This window comes from Molothrus ater, chromosome 10 (genome assembly GCF_012460135.2).
Source record: "Molothrus ater isolate BHLD 08-10-18 breed brown headed cowbird chromosome 10, BPBGC_Mater_1.1, whole genome shotgun sequence".
Taxonomy (NCBI): Eukaryota; Metazoa; Chordata; class Aves; order Passeriformes; family Icteridae; genus Molothrus; species Molothrus ater.
The window spans coordinates 3,609,551-3,631,939 of NC_050487.2; the positions used below are offsets into that span (position 1 = coordinate 3,609,551).

Sequence of the window (22,389 nt, forward strand, 5' to 3'; positions counted from 1 at the left end):
ATCTTTTCCCTTGCAGTTTGTTCACTTCAATTAACCTGTGGACTCAAACATGTTCAGAGGAATTTACTGTTGCTGTAATTGCACGCATGGCCTGCGTGGCATTTTTTATTCTTTCCTAAGTGGCCTCATGCCCTCTCTCCCTGAGACACCTCTACCACCATCCCTGGATTTGGATGCACTCCCAAATGAGGGTTTGCTGTAATTTCATGGCCAGCACAGAGACCCTGATTTCAAATTCAGCCTTCATTTTCCATATGATAAATATATAACCAAATGTGCCTGATTTAATGAAAACTCTTGCAGTAGCTTAGCACCCAGTGCTCAGCCAAAGTAATGGAAGGAGAACTGTGGTAACAGTTAAATGTATTACAATGCAAACATAAATGATGGTATTAATATGACTAGAGTGTGTGCAATAGTCCTCTGCATGCAGAGGTGACAGGAAATGTCCAGTTCAGGTAATAAGAGACATTGCTGAATGTCATACTTGGACTCCTTCCCTCAAGGACAGAGCTGCTGTTGCTCTCCTTGAGTGTCACTTCCTAGCCCAAATGGACTAATTGTTTGGATTTCAGAAATACACAGCTCTCAGCTGGCAGAGGATCCACCTACTGTCTTTATTTCTGCAGTTACAGTTCTTTTATGTCATGTAAGTCTTCCATATGACTTGGTCTGGGTCTGTTATTACATACTTTAGGGGAGCATGTTGGAAGTTTTGTCCTTAATATCCAGATTTTTTTTGAAGTTATTTACAATTTTGAAAGCAAACACCTGACCTATTTGGCAAAACTAAAAAGGCATATTTTTCAGGGTTGGTTTTTTGGTTTTTTTTTACCTGAAGAACCTGTTCTCCCATTTCTAAAAATAGTAATTTCAGCACCCATTTACCAATCAGCAAAACAGTGTTTCACTGGGAAAATTTCAGACAGCTCAATTGTGAATAAAGAACATGATCATGATTAGTACTAGAAGCAAGCTGCATATTGACAAAATAACAGCATTCTCTGGCAAAGTCACACATACAGCTGATAACTAATTACCTTCCTACGGTATATAACACATAATCAGTCTGTCTGCAAAATGCCAGCTCTGTAATTAAAGTCCTAGCAGTCCCCATTTCACTAAAGAGACTATGCATAATATTGAGTTGTATAATTTCCTGACTTTTATCTATGTATAAATACAGCAGCAAGGACACACAGCCATTCTTCACCTTACAGAAATTATGAAGGGAGCCAAGTATGACTCATTGCCACCTTTTAGCTGCATTAAAACAAAATAGCATTTGCTTTTCCCTGCATTATGTCCTAATTGTCTGCTGGAACAGAAGTAAATCCCAGACTAATCTGTATGGGGAAGGAGCACCTATTTCTGCTGTGCCTTTGTGCTGCTGTAGCTGCCCCCAGCTACAACACCTGCCAGAGTAGTGGGCTCTGGGCTGCACGAGATTCCCTCCATGGTTCCCTGGAAAGATCCTCCCAATTCAGTGTGAGACCTGTGTGAAAGCAGGGATTCTTTCATCCCCAGTTTGCACTGTGCACTTTCAACAGAGCAAATAATGTTTCGAGTAAATCACTTCTCCCGAAATGTGGGAATTGTGAGCGCTGTTTACCACCCGTGTCAGCTGCATCTGCCTTTGCTGAGCGTGTTTAAAGCAGCCCTTGCAAGCAGTCTCAGCACTCCCTTCAGAGATCAGAGCCTTTGAAGAGGGATTTGCCAAGTGATGGGGGCCTTCAAAGAGCCAGCAAAGGACAGGTGTGCAGCCCCAGGCAGGATCCAGGTGGGCTTTCTTCTGCCTGCAGCCCAGCCTGGGAACCCCAGTGTTTCCCAGATGGGAGCTGAGAGCTTAGGCATCGAGTCTGGATGTTTATTTAATGACTTAATGCCAGCATGTAACTTCCTGTGGGATGTGCATTGGTAAGGGAGCGTAGTCCCTCGGTCTGACAAATTGAGTGATGTGTGTAGGTGGGACTGTGTGACTTTAGAGCTGAGCACAAGTGTTTGCCCTCTAAAGCAAACAAGCCCCAGCTACCCTGTTTTCTTTGTCTCTGGGGTCAAGTTTGCATTAATCCCACTCTTTGTACCTTTATAACATCTTAAAAGCTGCCTGAACCAAGTGTTTTCTTTGTTCAGCAGCAAGGAAAGGATGTATCATCCTGCTTTGAACAGGGACAGCCTCCTTTTTCTTCATGCAACATCAGAGAGACAAAAAAGACCCTTCAGGAGTGTGGTCATACCTCTTAATTGTCTCAGTCCTTGAAGCAGCAGGCAGTCAAGATGCCTGACTCAAATGTAACCTTTAAACATTTGAGTATTATCATTTCAGCCAGGTTTCTAGAAAGCAAACTGAATAAAAAGCATGTATATTAATATTTGAGAGGTAATGGCAAAGAATAGCAGGGTTTGTTTTGTATTAACACTCATAGCTTTTGGTTTTTTGAATTAAGTTTATGTTTTGATTAAGTATTATTAATAAACTGAAAATTATTTGCTTGGTTTTCTAGCAAATAATGGGTTTTTCAGGAGGTGTGGTAAATGGGCATTTCATTTAGTTTATGACCACAATTCCATTTGCAGACAGAGCCCTCCAAAGTGAAAAATGTTTGTTGCAAACTTCTTAATAGAAATATCTGACTGACAGAATTCCTGCATGTGTCACCTAAGAAGGCAGATTCTGGAGATGAGAGAAAGTGATTTAAATTCCAGATAAGATTCAAAGATGAGGCCTCTTGAGTGAAATGAAGTAGAATTCTATGCATCCTGTCTTGAGGAGGGAACAAACTCGCAGACCAAAAGCTCCTTTCAGCTCCCTTTGAAATCAGGTTGTTCAAAAGCCCACACCTTTTTAGTTTTGGAAAGGACATTAATAATGCAAGAAAATAAGACTGACACAATTTGTACCTCAATGTAGATTAAAACATCCCTGATCTCTGTACTCCCTTCCCAGTGATGCCCTCAGGAACATAATGGGTGCCATTTGGAAATAAAACATGCTTAATGCTATAAATGCTTTATAAATGCATTAATAGGCAAAATGAAAAAAATTATTTGAGCACTTCAATAAATAATGTCAACCAAATATCAGGTCTCAGATTAGGAAATAAAGGAGGTATTTAGGCCATTTCAGTTAGGTGGGAGCTCAAAGGATCTGCTGGGTTTCATAGTTCTCCTTAATATTATTCTTATTTGTTAAGTGGTAAATGTGTTCAGTTTGTGAATAATTCCCAAAGACATGATCTCCCCAAGTCTTTGCATTTTTTCATTTCTGATTATATATATATACACATTTGGGTATATAACATTTATAGTAGTTTCTTTAGTCTAGAGAGATATTTAACAGAAAATTTATATGGACAAATCACAGTGTAGATCAATATCTGGCATATAAATGAAACAATCATAGAAGCCCTTTCAATTGGGAAGCAGGAAATTAAACCTATAGTGTTTATTCTTGCTAAGACTTTGGTTGATCTTTTTATTCCTCAGATTCAGTTGATTCAAGTTGATCTTAAAAAATGTCCCCATGTTTCATTACTTAGTAGAAAGTGCATACATCTCAGAATATTGATCATTCTTTCCATTTAGATAGGAGCAGTTTTCCACCCTGATAGGAGCCAGGCAATTTTATTGAGCCTGACATGCTGCAGCATCTGTGCTGGGGCCTTCCTTCCCTTGCTTTTCCTTCTCTCCTCAGCTGTAGATTTCCAAGGGCAAATCCAAGCTGGCAGTGGCCATGCTGCATCTCTGAAGCAAAGTTCTTTGCATTATCCTTAGTGGTTTTACTTGTTCTTTTTATACCCTGACATCAGGGGGCTTTTCTGCCTTTTTTTAATTCCTGATCGGTTGGTGTTCATTAATAGAAAAATAAAGGAGATTTTAGAACAAAAGGAAAAAAGGGAAATAATACACCACGGTGGGTTACTGTTCAGTAAAGCTTCCTGTTACAAGTAATGAAATATTATAAGAACAAAGAACAGATAAAATAGAAATAATTTGATTTTTTAATTTACTTTTTTAAACAACAGTACAGGAATCTGAAAAACACATAAAGTGGTCTGCTCCCCATCCTGGCTGTCTCACTTTTGCTGGCAGCAGCGCTGCTCCCTTCACTGGGTACCAGTTCCTGACAGCTTCAGAAGGGAATATTCTGAAACAGGAGGCCACTGCCTTGCTCCCATTCTAATTCTTCTTTGGAGACCAGCCCTTAGTTCAAAAAGCCTGGAAAGAGGGATGGTCCAATCCAGAGCATCACAGTCAAATAATGTTAACTGGGTTTATTTACACGAGGCAGTGAGAGCAAGAGAGAGATTAATGCCCAGGAAAAATTCCCTTACTGATGAAGAAGAACCAACATTCAGCCTAATCCCATGGGAATTTCTTTATGGGACCATTATAACAGTTTATAGAAATTATTTTTCCTTCTATTACCTACCAAGACTGTTATTTGGTAGCTTAAGGAATATCAACAATAACTTTAATTGTAGAGTTAGCAGGGATCAGTTTTCATTAGCTGTGTGTCACTTCAGTAGTTTAGTTTGAATTTCAATTCAACTCAGTTATTAAATACTTAGTTTCTAAAAATGTTTTTTCATCTTTGTATGCTCTGATAATTTCTCTTTCTTTAATAGTTTTTTAATCAATTTATTCTGATATGAGCTGTTCAAAGTAACACCTAGAATACTACAAATTGGTCTAAGAGAATATTCCCATTGATATGAGCTGTTTGGAGTTTATTTATTTCAGTGATTGTACCGTGCTGACTTCCTAAAAATAGTGTTCCCTTTTTACTTTAAAGCTGTAGAAATACATAACTATCCTACAACGGTGTTTTCAAATGTTTCACTCCAGTTTGTAATTAAAAACGCCAAAGTTTTGTGTGTATGTATGTATATGCATATTTATATCTCTCATACATTCATATGCATATATGTACCACTAAAAGCTGTAAAGGACTGCACCAGTGGATTGTTTTTATCATCTCTCCATCTTAGAGTGATGTGAAAGTCTTCTGGTCTGGGTTGTCAAGTCTCTTCTAAGAGTACAATAGGAGACAAATCTGTGAAGGTGAACAGCCAGATAAATTTCCAACAAGGGTGGTTTCTGATGGAAAAGGGCCAGCACTGTGGTCATGCTGTTCCTTCTGCATTCATTTGAATGGACATAGAGGGGAAATTGGCTGAGGAGGGAAAATTAATTACTTTTATTTTTCACTGAAGAGTAAAGAAGAATTTCTGATAAAATACAACAAGGTGTTTCCTATGGGAACATCCATAGCTATGAAGATAGATACTTGGCAAACTTGCTATATAAATGTGTTTCAGGAATTTGTTTGGATTAATTGGTACTGCTGGGGTATTTTTCAAGAGAAAAAAAATGGTTAAAAGATTAAACTTTCCTCACCAAATTTTCTGAGTGATTTAGTGAACATCCACACTTCTCTTTGACATGTTCAATTAATGATATTGCATAATAAATGGCAGGGCTCAAGGTACTCTAACAAAATATTCTGTCCATATTTTCTTAAAAATATCAAATCTTAGCCATGTTTCCTAAACAGTCTTTGAAAATCGGTTTTTTTAAGTGAAAGAAATTGTCTAAGTCATATAAACATTAAGCAGAAGAAAATATGTACTAGACAGTGAGTAAATAGTTGAAAATATCAGTTTAGAAAGATGGTGATTAGATGCATGCTTATTTGCATAAAGCATTTATTTGAGCACAAATACACAAGAAATGCCATCAGGTTTTTCTAATGGGCAGTTTTCTAAACTATATAACTGAATAGTTCGTATTGAAGAAACAATTGTTTTATAAGGTACACAAATTCTCATTTTAAATCAATCAGCATGAGGCTGCATTATCCTTTCAATTAGTGAGATTATAAGGGCAAGGTAGTGCTCCCCAGTCCTTCACCTCCAATTTGTTTCAAAGTACACAGTTGGGGGAAATCCCTTCTGCTTTGCTCAGCTTCCTGAAGAAGGTGTCAGTGCTGGGTCTCACAGTGTCTGTGGAATGCCACCAGTGCCTCCTTCAGGAGCTTGGGCAGGAGGCACTGCCAGCAGAGTCCTGAGAATGACATCCCTGTGGCTCTGCCCACCTCAGTATCATTACAAGAGGATTATCTTCCTTTTATCCTTTCAGCCAGGGTAGGAATGCAACCTGTTTCCAGATTCCATGCCAAAACTCCTGTGAGGAAGCAATACCTTGTTTGAGACCTCCATAAGGAGCAGGGAAATCTCTTTTGCTCCCTTCTCTGGGTAATGTTCCTCTGATATTGAGCTGAGGTTCCAGAAGGAAGGGATTAATTTGCACAGTGTTCATCTCCTTTATTCTGTAAATTTAACTGTGGGAGTTTGTAGCAATGCCTCCTTTTCCCACATGCAGTGTATTTTCCTTCCATCCTGCCTTAATTACTACTTCCATCCTGTATCTATTGGCACTGCAGAGACAGGGTGCATTGATTTTACAGATGGGGGAAGATGTCGTGTGAAGGAGCTGCTGAACTATAAATGTAGAACACGAAACACAAAGAAAGTATCTTTTCAAAAAGCCCTGGTACATAATATGAATATTTTAGAGCTTGATTTAAAGTTTTCTGAAGAGGTTGTGGAGATATTGGAGACATATCTGCAATCTGCACACCTTCACTTAGTGGTCAGGGATATCAAACCCTTTCCCAGAGATGTTTTAATCATTTCCAGGAAAGCAATGCTGACGTTGAGTAAAGCCAACACTGTGGTAAATATGTCCTAATGCAGAGTCTACTACTGAGGCAGAATAATAATGCTATAATAATAATAATAATGCAGAATAATAATACAGCAATTCACGTGACTGAATGGATTTGATGAGTCAGTGTTTGCACTTTGCTTTTATTTCCAAAAGCTCTTCCCCAAAATGAATATGCTGACAGACTGTACTGTAGCACAAAGCCAATTTCAAGTGCATATCTATTGACTCCTACAAAAGCAGACTTTTACCATAAAACCACATATTCATGGCAGAAACAGATTTTTGTTCATTATATTAGAAAACAGAAAGACACCAGGTAACCCAGGTACCCCCAGTGAAGCAATGCCATCCTTCACACTGAATATCTGCATACTGAATTACACACTTGAGATCTACACCAGGATATTTTTAGCAGTGTTTTCTTCTGTTCCTGGTGGTGCAGGGATAATTAAAAAAAAAAAAAAAGAAAAAGGAAAGAAAGAAATCAGAAGTGTTTATAGACACTGAGAAAAAGAGCTCAAAAAGTCAACTGTGTAACTTTTTTTCCTATATCACTTAATCAGCTGTGCAGGTAGCTCAGCTACTGAAATTTGAGACAAAGATTTATTAGAAGAAATCAAAAGGAAGCAGCAGTCATAGCAACAGCAATGCCCCAAGGCATCTCCTTTTCTTATTTTAAACTAACATGGCCTAATTGCAGACATCTGTGGATAAGAACTGACATTAGGAAAACAATTAGGATAATAAATGAGATTCTAAAGTAACAGATAAAAGCTCATTCAATATCTGTAAAGATCCCATTTCAGAGACAACCATGGTTTATCCCAGAGTGGGAGAGGAGAAAGGCCCTCTGTGCTCACCTGTGAATTGCCTTCATAAAAAACTCACCAATCTCAGGCAGAATGACTCAACTGCCTGAAATGTTTAATTTTTTTAAATTTACATATGTAATACACATCTTTCTCTGAAGAATTGCAAATATATGTAACTTTTTCAATTTATATGAAATCCACTGCCGACCAATTAAAAATTATTATCTTTTATAGGCTTCCTTGTTGCAGGGGCACTACTGCTTAGTTCCTGATTCAAAGTATAATGAAACAGTCTTTCAGAACCTTCCTTTTAGCTCCCTGTTTGTAAGCAATGCAGTGTTTTCTCTCAATACTATAAAAATATGTTCAAAATACATAATAAAAATATTTATAAATATTTAAATATATATATAAAAACCTATAAATATATATATATAAAACTAAAAATATATATTAAAAATTATTGGAATCAACAGAAAAAGAGCAATTCCAAACCTTGTAAATTTTTAAAAAACTATTTCAGGAGGATTTTTTTAGCGATGGAGAGAAAAATGTGTTTTTTAAACTCAAATCAATATCCCTCTCCCCATCCAATTATCATCTATTTTCAGTGCTCTGAACCAGGGTAGTAGGGGCCAGGCTTTGAAGCAGAGCCACAAAGCATTTGGCTGCTTTCAGAATAAGGCAGGAGGGTTGACCAGGGGACTGTGGCTGTGGGAATAATGCTAATGCCATTAAGATTCCCTGCATTTTTTGCCTTCTTTAGTGAGGGGGTATAAAAATGCAGAGTTGTCCACTTTGAAAAGCCTGTCCATGGTCACTTCTCCCTTGGCACTGCAGGGCTGCTGTTTTTCCCTAAGGCTGCCTCTCCCTGCCCAAACAAGCTCAGCTCTCTCTCAGCCTCTCCTCATGTGGCCAGAGCTGACACTTCTGCTTGTTCTCCACTGAATTCACTCCAGTTTATCGAAATACTCCTTGTATTTAGGGTCCCAAAGCAGGCCCAGTGTTTTAAGTGTGCTCTAAAAAATGATGGCTAAGGATGGGGGTTAAGATGCTTTCTTGGAACAAGTGGTTCAGTCAGACCACTTTTGTCAACTGAATGAGTGATTCAGACCACTCAGGAGGAAGGATTTTTGTCTCATAGCTGCAGTAAGTGGTGCTATTTGCAGTGAGCCCTTTCCTTTCCTTTCCTTTCCTTTCCTTTCCTTTCCTTTCCTTTCCTTTCCTTTCCTTTCCTTTCCTTTCCTTTCCTTTCCTTTCCTTTCCTTTCCTTTCCTTTCCTTTCCTTTCCTTTCCTTTCCTTTCCTTTCCTTTCCTTTCCTTTCCTTTCCTTTCCTTTCCTTTCCTTTCCTTTCCTTTCCTTTCCTTTCCTTTCCTTTCCTTTCCTTTCCTTTCCTTTCCTTTCCTTTCCTTTCCTTTCCTTTCCCTTCCCTTCCCTTCCCTTCCCTTCCCTTCCCTTCCCTTCCCTTCCCTTCCCTTCCCTTCCCTTCCCCTTACCCTTACCCTTACCCTTACCCTTACCCTTCTCCTTCTCTTTCCTTTCCCTTCTCTTTCCTTTCCTTTCCCTGAACTTCCCTTCCCTTCTTTCTGCTTTTGTTGAGGATGTTTGAGGATGTTCTGAGAGCACTTCCTAAGCAAAGTCCCAGGAAGCAGAAGATGGAAGCCACACGTGCCTCTCCAAGCCCTGGGGGGACACTCTCAGGTGTGCTCTCAGCAGCACCAAGGGGCTGTGCAGAGCTGTTTCCCTGCTCAGGCTCCCTGGCATGGGCACACTGGGCTGTGCAGAGCTGTTTCCTATCCAGGCTCCCTGGCATGGGCACACTGGGCTGTGCAGAGCTGTGTCTCTGCTCAGGCTCCCTGGCATGGGCACACTGGGCTGTGCAGAGCTGTGTCACATCAAGGCTCCCTGGCATGGGCACACTGGGCTGTGCAGAGCTGTGTCACATCAAGGCTCCCTGGCATGGGCACACTGGGCTGTGCAGAGATGTTTCCCATCCAGGCTCCCTGGCATGGGCACACTGGGCTGTGCAGAGCTGTGTCCCTGCTCAGGCTGCTGAGGGGGACCAGAGGGATGTGCAGGGAGCTCACAGAGGCTCGTGGTGAGCATGAACAGCTCTTCCCTGGGCACTTGGGGAGCACAGGCTGCCTTGGTGTTGCAGCCAAGCAGGTGAATGACCCCCATTCCAGGAGTGGCCCCAACTGACTCGAGGGAGGCTCCAAGAGCTGGAAATTGCAGATTCTCCCAGGTGCCAGGCCTGGCCTGTTGGACAAAGCTGAAAAATGGGGCATTTTGCAGGCCACCAAAGTCTGGTTCTAAGCACCACATGCTTCTTGGACCAAGAACTTTCGTTTCAGTATTTTCCTGAGCATTCCAGTATAAAGCACAAAAATCTGATGTTTTTCATTAGAAGATGCCAATAGCCTAGGTCACATACTCCATAAGATTTATATGGAGGCTGTTTTCAGCTATTTCATAAAAGCATATTCCAGTGCAATGGCTTGTAATCAGCACTAGGACTTCAGGCTGTTTCATTCGCTGTGATTTGATTAATACTTTTTTGAGGCAGACTGGCATGATAGAGTGATTAGACCAAGCCATCCAGCAGTTTTGGAAAGCCCAACTCACTCATCTGTGATTTTATCTCATTACGATAGCTGTATAAATTAGATTTTTAAAATAAATTTCCAACTTGACAGTATTAAAATTTCTTTATTTGCCAGTGTAGTATATTTTATAATTTTCTTTTCCTGGCTTCACTGCTTCATATTGCATTCCATTGCCACAGTGGAATACATGCAGGGAAAAAATTGGTTTCCTGTGTTTAGAAGGTGTCTGAAGTAACAGCATAACAAATTACACCGCAATTATTTATTTCATTATTTTGTTGCTTGTGAAATGGCCAGGCATGAAGTACTACCTGCTGCTGAAGGACTGGGATGTATTCCAGAGTTTGGAAGTAATTTTTTGCTTCCCTGTAGAATATTTGGTTTTGCACTAGGGCCCAGTACAGATGCTGAAAGATGGTTTAGAGGAATAGACATGTGTCTGTGTCCCTAAGCTGGATTGAAATTGGGTGACAATTAAGATGACCAACAAGTGCTGTTTAAATCTCAGGAACAACCAAGCTGAGACCATAAGTCTTATCCTTCAAAACAATGCTTGATGTGTTTATGTGTTAAAATTTAAGGAAATGCAGCTTAGTGAGGGTTTGCAGACATCACCAATCTTATATTCCAGGATGTATAAGAAAAAATAAAAGTTACTGAGTACTTTGTGTGGACATTTACAGTTGGACATGTGTATTTTCTGTATTTTTCTTGGAAGCACTTGAGCCCAGTTGCAGGATCCTTGAATTGTGGCATTTATGAAATGCTGTGTTTTCAGGAAGCGTTTTCTTTGAAAAATCTAACTGCCTAATGGATTAATTACACTGGCTACACATTATTGTGCTCTTTGTGGTGTAATGCCCCCAATGTGTTTTGGTTTGGTCTGTCCAAGTGCCCTTGCTTGAGTTAAACATGAGGATTACTCACTCATTGGGGTGCACATGGGGTGCACATGATGCAGTTCAGGGTTGCAAAACAGAAACAGTGTGGACAGTTCTCCACAAAGTGCCAGGGATTCACCCTGTAGGTTTGGCCATGCAAGGTCTCTCAAAACAAGGGTTGTTTTCTTTGAAATGTCAGCTGCGTGTGGCTGTGATGCATCAAATGCTAATGAGGTCAGGGGCTTGGCAAGCTGTTTTTCCTTGGAAGGCAGGGCTGCATAATACTTTTGGTGGTTGGAGATGCTCAATAAGGTTTTCAGTCTTCCAATTTATTTACTTTCAATTTTGGTTTCAGTGCATTTAACCTTCAGAAAACATTTGTGCTGTCTGCGGCTTACAAAAGGAAAGCTCCCCCCTGCAGCCCCTTGCTGCATTTATCTCTTGCTGTGTTGCTACAGTATCTGCAATAATAAATGTATCCGTTTGAAATAGAAGTAATTAAGTGCTTGTTGAAATGCCTTCTGGAACAAAGCATTAGCTTTTGCTTTCAAAGGGGAGATATTGCCCCAGATAGCAGTTCACCTGGCCAAGGACAAAATGTTATGGTTAAACATCACTTTCTGCTTGCTTCTGTGAAACAGCAAGCATATCTGCATTCAAGCACTTCCATTTCTAGATGCACCAAAACAAGGATCTCCCCAGAACTGAAAGCACCATTGTTGCAACTATACTTTTGTTTTTAAAACAGCCCACTCATCCTACCAGTTTGCTGTGATTTATTCCTTTGAACTTTTAAATTGAAAGATACAACAACAGAAAAAAATAATTGGGCAAACATTGATATTTGCACACCAGACTTCTGTCTCTAGAGGCATGGGTTCATCCAGCTGTACATTTTTAAACTAAAGCTGAATTTGGCCATCCTGCAGTAATCCCTGGTTGTCCAGCTCTGAAATTCATATGTGATTTGACACGAATGTTGTCATCCTGAAAGTATGTTGTAGCTGTGGCTGTTGCTTTTCAAAGCTGGTGGGTGTCAGGGAAATCATAAAGATCCTCATTTTCCCACCATCTGGGAAAAAGCTCAAGGCCAAAAGATGAAGGGTGGAGAAGAGGTGAGTTCCTGCCCAAACCTGTAGATTGCTCGTCCCTCTGTGTTGCACAGGCCACAGCCCAGGTCCTTTCAGTACTGTCAAGGTCCTGGCAGGTTGTACAGGATTTTCTAAGTACTGATGGGATAAGTTAATAATGGCAATCATCAGTCCAGTGACTAAGGGCTGTACATTTTCTTAATCTGAACCTACTAGGAATGCTCAGTAACTATGCCAGTACATCCTCTGTGTATCTTACATGAAGTGTTCTGTTTTCAACACTAGATACAAGCATTAAGAAACTAATATTATCGTCTTGGTTTGAAAAGACAGATGTCTGCTAAGGAAGGCAGGAGCCTCCCCTGAATGGAAAATGTAACTCTCTCTGAATAATTATAATTTTGAAATTAAGGGTCTCTCAGGCAAAGATATGGGAGTAGGAATAACAGTTCTTTATTAGGCAAAAAAAAAAAAAAAAAGCAGTAGTACAAAACAACCCTGCCAGAGTCAGACCATGCCCTGTCCCCCTGTGTGTCAGGGGGTGGCACAGCCCCATCCCATGGGGGCTCAGCCCTCCTGCAGTGCCAGCTGTGGCTCTGCTGGAGCAGGGATCCTGCACAAGGGGGGAGTTTTCCTCTGCAGCTCCAGGGCTGCTGGAGATGGGCCTGGGCTCCCTCTGGCCATGCAGGGCAGCAGAAGCTGCTCCTCTGACAATGCACTGGGCAAAGGCTGCTGTGCTGTGCCAGGCTCCCGTTAGATCCAGGTAGGAATGCTTGGCTCCTGCCCTGGGCGCAGCATCTCCCCATGGGATGCTGGAATTGGATCAGCCCTGCAGGGACACTCAGTGGCCATGGACAGCAGAGATCTCCTGGAGGGAGGATTGGCTGGGGGAGAGATAAAGAAAGCTGCCCAATGAACAGAAGATAATTGCCCAACCAATGGCAATACCCCCAGCCACATCTTGTATTTGTAACCTAAGATAATTATGTATTAGGAAATGTGAAAATACAGATGAAATACCAAATTGCCTGATTTTTCTATTTTCTATCCATGTCTCGTTTCAGAGTGTGTTTTAAGAAGCCTCTATTTATCACATATATTTTGCAAATATATATTTTGCCAAGAGTATTTATCAACATTGTTTTGGCTTTCATTCATGTTAGAGACACAGAAATTACAGCAACATTATTTCCCATGACTGAAATTTGGAAACACCATTTGAAAACCACACGGGATATAAAAACCAGCCACTGTAAGAGCTGTCTAACACTGTGCTGTGTCTCCCAGATCTGTGACAAGGAGTGGCACTACTACGTGGTCAATGTGGAGTTCCCCGTGGTGACGCTGTACATGGACGGGACGACGTACGAGCCGTACCTGGTGACCAACGACTGGCCCATCCACCCCTCCCACATCGCCATGCAGCTCACAGTGGGGGCCTGCTGGCAAGGTAAAATCACACCAGACAACAGACAGCACTGCCAGGAGTTCAGGCCAAGGAAGAATCTTGCCTGTCTCGCTGATTGTGTAGGAAATAAGCTGCTAAAAGATTGATGGTATAAAATCAGGTGTAAATCCAGAGTTGTTAATGAATCAAGTCCAAGGATAAAATGGACAGGACATTAACAGGTTTTGCATTTTCATCACCTGAAGAAATATTGGATACAGTTTGTCTATTCAGTGTGAAAGATTGTCTTCTTTATCTTTCGTCCTCACTTAATTGTTTCCCTTGTTCTCCCACCTTAAGCAAACTATCTAGGTACTAAAGAACCCCAGCTACCTCTTCTCAGTCCCTGCCTCAGATTTTACAGCTCATGGCCCAGTCCTGGGCTCTTCACATTGGATGTATCTCACCAGCAATTCCAGTAATTCACTTGATTCACCCTGTTGTACACCAGAGGTAAAAGTGAGAGTAAAATAAGTCCAAAAGTCCAAACCCCTGAGCCATATGGGCATATATGGTAATATTTGCTTAAATATTACCTTTCTCTGTTTTCTACCCTTTATAATCCAATCCTTCTCATTCTTTTTACCTGGTCCTTGCACCACTTTCTTTCTCTGTTCTCTGCCTTACACCTGAAGTGCTCCTTTTTCTCTGCTTGTCTGTTTTTGTAAAGTTGTCTCCATTACCCTTCCATGTTGATTTTCTATTTACACTGTCTTTTTTCCACTTAAAGTATGAATTGAAGGAAACTATAATTAGGAAAAATGCTTTAACATAGATTGTGTCTCTTCCCCACTCTTTCATGTAGTCTCATTTTCTCCATTATCACCTTGTTTGCCAATTTGATCTCTGCTTATTTGCAAAATTTGGACATCTTATGCGTGGCAGGGCTGTTCAATGTTAATAGTACTCAAAGCAAATTCAGCTGTTAGATTATGAGTGGGGTAAAGATCCAATCTTTACTTTGATGACAACATGCAGAATGAAGCTGCACTAACCTTAAAAACAAAATTTCATAAGTTGACAATATTGATAATTATTGGAGGTTTGATCAGCTGGTCGGCATTGCACTAATCCCATATACTTGGAAAAGTATAGACAGTTTCTTGTCTAGCTGGTGTTTGCATGTGTTGATTTTTTTTTTTATTCTGCAATATTGGTGCAGTACTTTTGCATCAAAGTTCCAGAGTTAGAAAATGCAAATCTAATTTGTAAATTTAGTTCTTTCCAGACATGAGCAAATGCCATAGAGGCTGTGAATAATCATGGAGTATTGCCTTCAGAAAAATCACCATTTCTCTGTATCTGTACTAAAACAAATTCATTTTAATCCCTTACTGCCTATTTATACAAGGTTCTTCTGCATAGGTCAACATAAATGTTCTTGTGCATTATTTGTATTACTTCTGCCCCTGATCTTCTTTCACCCACACTCAGTGTTTTTGTTACTCTCTAAAAGCAATCTTTGGGTCTTTTTTCCTAGAAGTCTTGTTATTGCTGGGAATCCTCTCCCTCCAGCCCTCACCTGAATCTCAGGTTAATCAATTTGCAGGTGCCAGTCTGGGGCCCGTGGAGCAGTTTGGGTGTCTGTGCAATGAGCCCAGCCTGAGCAACAGCTGTGCCAGCTTTGCCACAGCCCTGCGTCCGCGGGGCTCATCTGCCCCCAAGGCAGCTGGGAACAAAAACAATCATCTTGCTCCCTTTGCACCTCTGGCTCCTTGTCTCAAATTGGGAAGAGAAGGAATTGAGGCAAAACTGCTCACTTAGGCTCCCAATACATTCAGGCCAGGGACTATATTTCATATTTAAGCTGTTAAAAAATAAAAAGTGGATATTGTTTTCCAACATTTTTATTTTTGCCTGGGATAATTTGATGGCTTAATTAATAACCATTCAGCATAAGATTCTTCTTCCTTTTTGGTGGAACACCTAATTTAAACTACTGAAATCATACGTATTTACTGCAATATTATGTTATTGCTCTTTTCATAGTGACAGAATTTGAGTTCCTCAAAAGTGGAAACAAATTTTCCACCTAATGAAAATGCTAAGATTTATTAATACAGTGTGCTGAAGATTCTGATAAACTATCATGTGTGAGGCAAAAAGATAAACTTCTAATGGTTATGTGAAACAAGATTTCAAGATACTGCTTTTGACAAAGCTTCTCATTTGGTACATTTGTTTTGATCACCTCAACTATTTTACATGAATGGTGTGGAAAGTCACTTTGTTAATAAGATGCAGCACTGTATTTCAGTCTGTGAAATAGTAATTAATTAACATAGAAAATCTATTCTATTCTAGTCAAATCTATTCTAGTCAAATCCTTCTAGTCAAAACAATCTATTCTAGTCAAAACAATAATTTTCAAAGTTTGTATATTTCAAGAAAAAGGGGCTCTATGAAATAAATATTTTAACTATAAATACTTTCTGTGAAACTGTTATTGTCTACTTAGGCTTATACATATTAGCCAGTAACAACAGTCTAAACCTCTACATTTTCACAACATTATAAAGCTGCTTTACAGCATTCTGTGGTTTATTTCAGTAAAAGATATGGTGATTTTGGTGTCATAAGCATTCAGGAGTCTCCTTGTTAAGAGGATATGAAGAATTTCCAGCTCTGGTTTGCTAAGACTCCTTCCTTTCTTTTCATTAAAGTACTGGCAGAAAGGAACACTGGTCTCTAACCTGTTCCTTCAGAAAGGGCAAGATCTTCTTTCCTGTCTTTACTAAACCACTTTACAGTTCTGAGTACACAGCATCCGTTTGTCAAAGTCAAATTATTTGAAAAACAGTCTCCCCTCAGACAAGTAAATGAATCAGAAGAAATAACATTCCTTTTTTTAATTCTGATTTGCTGACAGCCAAAAGTCATTGTGGCTGTGGGGCAGCTGAAAGACTGGCAGGGAGCAGGAGGAGTGTATTTAGAGGACTGTGAAAAATCAAGAACAAAAATGGCAATTTGCTCTGTTAGCACTAATAGGAAAATCTGCTACTGCTATGAGGGATTTACCCTCCTGTAGATGAAAATGTTCAGTTCTGGTCTGGAAACTGGGAATTGTTCTGCTGCTTCTTTAGGAGCCTGAGTGTCCTCTGGGATATGAGTGACTCTGAGCCCTGATCTTTCCATCCCTTGCACTGGTCCCCATCCTGGGGCTCTGTAGCAAGCACCATGCCTGCACCTCCTCCTTGTCTTCGTCAGAGTTATGGCCTGAAGGAATCTTGGACATGTAAAATTCTTTTCTTTAAGATTATTATTGCCTACTATTAATATTCCAATACCTGAGTAACTGTTTTCTGAGTTTTATAGACTTGTTTATAGCATCCATTATGAAAAGTTCGGTTGTTTTTTATTTCTACCTTCAGCTTCTCAAGTGAAATATAAGAGCAGTTTAAGATCAGTGCTGTTCTCCTGACCATAACATGAAAACAAAGTGAATGTGCAATTCCTCAGGCTTATGTGACAAATTCAAACTTTAGCCTATGGTGTGCTCACTTGGTTTGTCTGTGCCATAAGCAAATCTCTCCTACTTCTTTACCCTTTCCCTGGCAATATAAAAATCTTGCCTGATTTGTTTGTTCCTGATTTTATGCAAAATTTCTTTAAATAATGTGAGTTGAGTGCTAGGGCTCTCCAAAAAGTAGGGAAAATTAGCCTTTTCCTGAAGGGCATATTCTTGGAGACAAGCAGGGAGTGAAGATGGTTGAAAGAGCAGAAAGCCAGCCTTTAAAAGTGATGGAAAAGACCCTTCCTAGGGTCTGTCAGGCACTGGGTCAAGTTTACTGCAGTCCAGGAAATGGCCCAATTACTTAAAACCAAGCCTGGGGAATGGTTCCCAGTTCTGATGACACTCTGCACATGAGGAAAGCTGCATGATTTGTTCTGGCATAGTCAATATGAACTTTATCTACTAAAAATTTGGTATACTGTATGTTACTGTGGTATAATTTTCCTTTTTAAATCTAAAACCCTTGGTTCTTTCTTCAAGGATCTTATGAAACAGAAGATCCAAGCAGAGTTACCTCATTGATTTAGGGTCCTTCACAATGGTTGGCCTAGAGTGAATTCTTTTTTGTGCAGCTGATGTTCAGTACTGCTATACTTGAGTGGGGGTGGTTTATTTGAGGGTAGGAGTTTAAGCATTATCTTTAGGCTAAAGTGTTGATGTTGGTTTGGTAACCACAGTAAAGTGCCAGCCTTCATGCATGGCAAATCCCAACTTATTCCTTAGCTGGGATTTCAGTGCTGGGAGGCCTGGGAAAAGGTAAGGCTGACCACAAAGCTAAGCAAACTGGGCTCCTAGTGAGGCAGAAACAAACCCCTGGTACAGCTGTTCCTGGAATTAGCCCTTTCTGTAACCTCATGAAGTTTGACAGCTTTCTCTGCAGGTACATATGGTTAATTATATAACTTAATCTTAACATCTTTAAAATTTTGTTCACATCGCTGGTCTGGTGATGATTGTCAAGGGTGTGATTTTGATGGAGGTCAGGTTATTTAAGGCCAAAGTGCTGCTCTTTCTCTAATGGTGAAAGAAATTTTCAGGCAGAATTACTCTCTCAGCATATCTAAAGGACAAAATTGACTTGCTTGCACATCTGTCTCCTAGAGCAAAAGAAACACCACAGAGAACAGGAGGGAACCACTTCCCTGTGTCTGAACTGCTTCCTCCCTGAATGGGTATCAAAGCAGACATGGTCCATTGGGAACTCCCCAAGGTTCTCATTACTGCACTTTTTCTTCTTTAGCATAAAAATACTTTAAGATTTCCTCATTTACCTTAAGAGTCTCAAGTCTTTTCAAAAAATAAAAAGGTGCAGCAAGGCATGAGAGTGACCCATACTCTGTGGGGATAAAGTGCAGTAGATGATTTTTCCACAGGTCACTTAAAAAATCTGCATCAGAGCAAGAACAGAATCAGATCTTCTGTTCTTATTCTCCCTTTTAGGTTTTAACATCCTACTTAATTCTCCTGAGCAATGTAAACAAATTGTTAGCTTGTCCTGGAGCACACTTTACAAGAGCTCACCCCATGAAGTTCTCCTCTGAGTTCATTATTTCTGATTCAGTTTATCTGAGGACATAGCAAATGGACCCTTTTACAGAGTGAGAAACTTCTTCCATTAAATCAAGATTTATAGGTTCCCACTCTGATCCCTTTATTGCTATACATTCAGGGGCAAAAGCAGACAGAGGAAGGAAGCAAGTGCTCTTGCTGCATTGTCCTTTGTGACCGTGTGTTCACAGGGGTTTTTGGATTGGGGAAGAGACGAGGATCTGACTCCATGTTTCAGAAGGCTTGATTTATTATTTTATGATATATATTATATTTAAACTATACTAAAAGAATAGAAGAAAGGATTTCCTCAGAAGGCTGGCTAAGAATAGAATAGGAAAGAATGATAACAAAGGTTTGTGGCTCGGACAGAGAGTCCGAGCCAGCTGACTGTGATTGGCCATTAATTACAAACATCCAACATGGGCCAATCCCAGATGCACCTGTTGCATTCCACAGCAGCAGATAACCATTGGTTACATTTTGTTCCTGAGGCCTCTCAGCTTCTCAGGAGGAAAAATCCTAAGGAAAGGATTTTCCATAAAAGATGTCTGTGACAATCCGTCTCATCCAGAGAAAGATGGGGCAGATTTCACTGCACTTCAGAGACCTTTGCTGAGTTTCAGCTGTAATAGAAGTACAAACACATGTGGAAGGTTTAGTTTAGGAGGGTATTTTCTTGGAGAGCTGAATTTGCATTCAAATCTGTTACCCTAGATATATGCCCCATTTTTAACTGAATTTCTGCAGGGAGAACTACTTACCAGCACAAAAATATTTTTTGGACAATAGGGATATAGGTTTTTTGAGCAACATTTATCTATTGGCTGGATTGTGAAAAATTGTATCGTGTTTTTATTATCCTAAGAAAAATCATCGTCAATACTGTAAGTTTTACCCACTTTGGGTTTAAGGATGTATTGCAAAGACATCAGTTGGCATTTGGACACACAAGAGCAGGGAGCCCTTAGTGTTCTCTGAACTTGGCCTACTTCAGATAAAGCTTTAAAGCCTAAAGCTGTTTGAGTGAGGTTGTTGGGTTATGATATCTACCCAGAGCAGAGGCAGACTTAACATGGGACATGTTTGATGACCAACTTATGATTAATTTTTATCTGAGTGATATAAAAGACCCCACTAAAACTTTTCTGTGCTGAGAAATGTCATGTCACCTATTGGGGCTACTCCTGAAATCTGTGTTAAGTTTCATCCTGTTTTACAGCCAATCTACTTGTCAGAGAATTAAATCCAGCTCCCCAAACTGCTGTAATAAAAAGATAGGATAAATTTGGAGGCTTGGACCTGAGGACTTCAGAGCCAGAATGTCTTTTGCCTGCTCCCAGATTCAGTCAATCTTTATGTTGGAACCCTAAATACTCAATTGTTCTTTAATGATCTGGCTCAGTATAACCAGAGTCTAGAATATCTTTAAAAAATTGCATCTCAGTTGGAAATTCTCTTGACTCTTGACCATTTCCCATGAAAACCTCATTGTGATTTGAGTGCCTTGATAATTACTTGCTCATTATTAGGATAGGACAAAAAGCCTGCAAAATCTCTGAGCTCCATAAAGTCACTTGTTTTGACGTGCCTGATTGTTCTTTGGAGATTGGTAAGGAAGGCAAGCAGCACTTTACATCTGTGTAATCAAACCTACAACTGCAAAATGCAATGCTAATCAAATTCTGTCACACCTTATATCAACTCAATGCAAAATGAAAAACAAACGTGTCATGGAAACAGGCTCTGCTTCTTTAATGAATGCATTTCAACCCTATGAAGTCCAAACCCTGGGATTCTTCAGGATTCCCCCTGGATTCCCCTATGCTATATCTAACAGATATATTGTTATATCTAGCAGAAGCTCTCTGTGGCTGCAACAAGAGGTGATTGCCAGGTAACAGTTCTTAACTCCCCTAAATTGTTGTTCATCTGGCAGCCTTCAACTGTTTATAACAAAAGATTTGTTTTCCTCCATGTGTCTAAGGAGTCATCCCCACTGAACTGCCCCCAAGACAGACAGACATCTGCAACATACTCAGCTAAAATTAAGTAGGTTGGTCTTCTCCATTTGATCTGGTGTGTTTGAAATTTCAGGGAGCAGCTGTAACTGTGTCTGTGCCTATTAATGTCTGTGCCAAGAACTGATATTGTAAAGTCTTGCTTTCACTGGCAGCGTGCTCCCACCCCACTGAGGGGCCTGTGGGGTCTCCTGCATGTCCCTGGCTGTGCCCCTTGCTGTGAGCTCAGCCCCAGCTGTGAATGGCACAGGAGGGAATCAACACTCACAATGGCTCGGAGGCTTTTAGGCTTCTTGTGGGAGGGGAAAACCCTGGCCCCAGTGTAGGAGATGCCTCTAGGCTGCAGCTAATATCATGGGACACTACCCATCACCATACCCTGATAGCTCTAGCTATCTAGTTATCTATTATCTAGATAATTCCAGCAGCAAAAGAGATGAGAACCAGCACAGAAGAATCTCAGTCCAGAAAACAGTAATTATTTTAGCAAGTGAAAGGTATGATGGTATGATGCATGCTACTTCAACAATGACTAAGGGGTGAACAGTATTATAGTGAATAATTATGGATGTCATGGTTCCTCTGGATGCCTGCACAGTCTGCTGACACCATCTTCCTTTTACAAGGGTTGAATTAATGCCAAAAGCCACCATCCATCCTCCTGTATCTGCCAGACTTCAGAAGTGTTGGTGCATGCTGGGTCAGGTGTGAAAAGCAATGCACAATTTTGTCAGCAAGATCTGAACAACCCTGTGGCCTGTGCTCCCTCACAACTGTGATGGCAACCACAACATTTACATTTAAGGAAGAGAAAAAAATCAGTAGCCGCAAAAATTTTTCATGGAAGGAATTGTAGTAAGAATAGTTGATGACTAAACTATAGTGTAGTTTCAGTCTTTTGTGTTACAGACATTAACTTAATTCCCTGGCAGCAGGGAAGGTTCTGTTTTCCTCTCTTGGCTCTGTCATTAATTAGCCTTAACTACTTAACCATCCTCCAAGAATTAGCATTCACAGCATATTAATCCATAGCAATCAATAAACATAATGCTGAGTGAAACACAAGATACAACACAGTTGAGGACTAGGTTTTTTGCATTCTCTCAGAATTTACCAACATCTTCTTGGAGATGAGCTGTATCTGAGCAGTTAGGAAAGGGCAAAAAGACCCCGACAGCAAGGAGGTTCCATGAGCCTTGCTGAGGCAATCCAAGTTAACTGGTTATCCTGAGCTCTGAAGAGAAACTGGAGATGCTGTGTTACAGAGCTATTGAAAATTTCCATATACTTGACTATTGTCACTGGAGCTCCATTCTGTTCTCTGTGTAATCTATTTTGGCCTAGCTTTGTTATCCCACTGCTGCTTAGGCTCACTTTGGTGCCAGAACCAAGACCTCAAAGTGCCTTAAAGCAATAAGGGGCTGTTGGGAGCATCTCAATGCTCAATTTAATGAGTGTATTTCACATTTAAATCTTTTCTCAGTTGTTTCTTAGCAGGTGGTAACACCAGTGCTGAGTCAAGTCCAGGCAGTGGAACTGAGCATCCTCCTGCCTAGTGAAGCCACTGACTCTGAGCTGCCTGTCAGCTGCATGGGGAGCATGAAATGAATCCTGCTCAGGGTCAAAGGATCTCTATTTGAAAAATCAGTATTTAGAAGAATTTGGATAATATTCTGTAAAATGTTACTATCAGCATTAGGTACAGTTATCCATTGTGCTTAAACGTGCAATGGAAT

The 22,389-nt window shown here is 40.3% G+C and overlaps 1 protein-coding gene across 2 annotated transcripts in view; it reads left to right on the plus strand.

Annotated features, from left to right (window-relative positions):
* Nucleotides 1-22,389, plus strand: part of CLSTN2 (calsyntenin 2) — a 318,866-nt gene that overhangs the window by 277,298 nt on the left and 19,179 nt on the right. For both annotated transcript variants that reach the window (XM_036388422.2, XM_054515868.1), the window contains exon 9: nt 13,411-13,573. In XM_036388422.2, the coding sequence (XP_036244315.1) occupies nt 13,411-13,573 (163 nt within the window). The remainder of the gene's footprint in view (nt 1-13,410; nt 13,574-22,389) is intronic.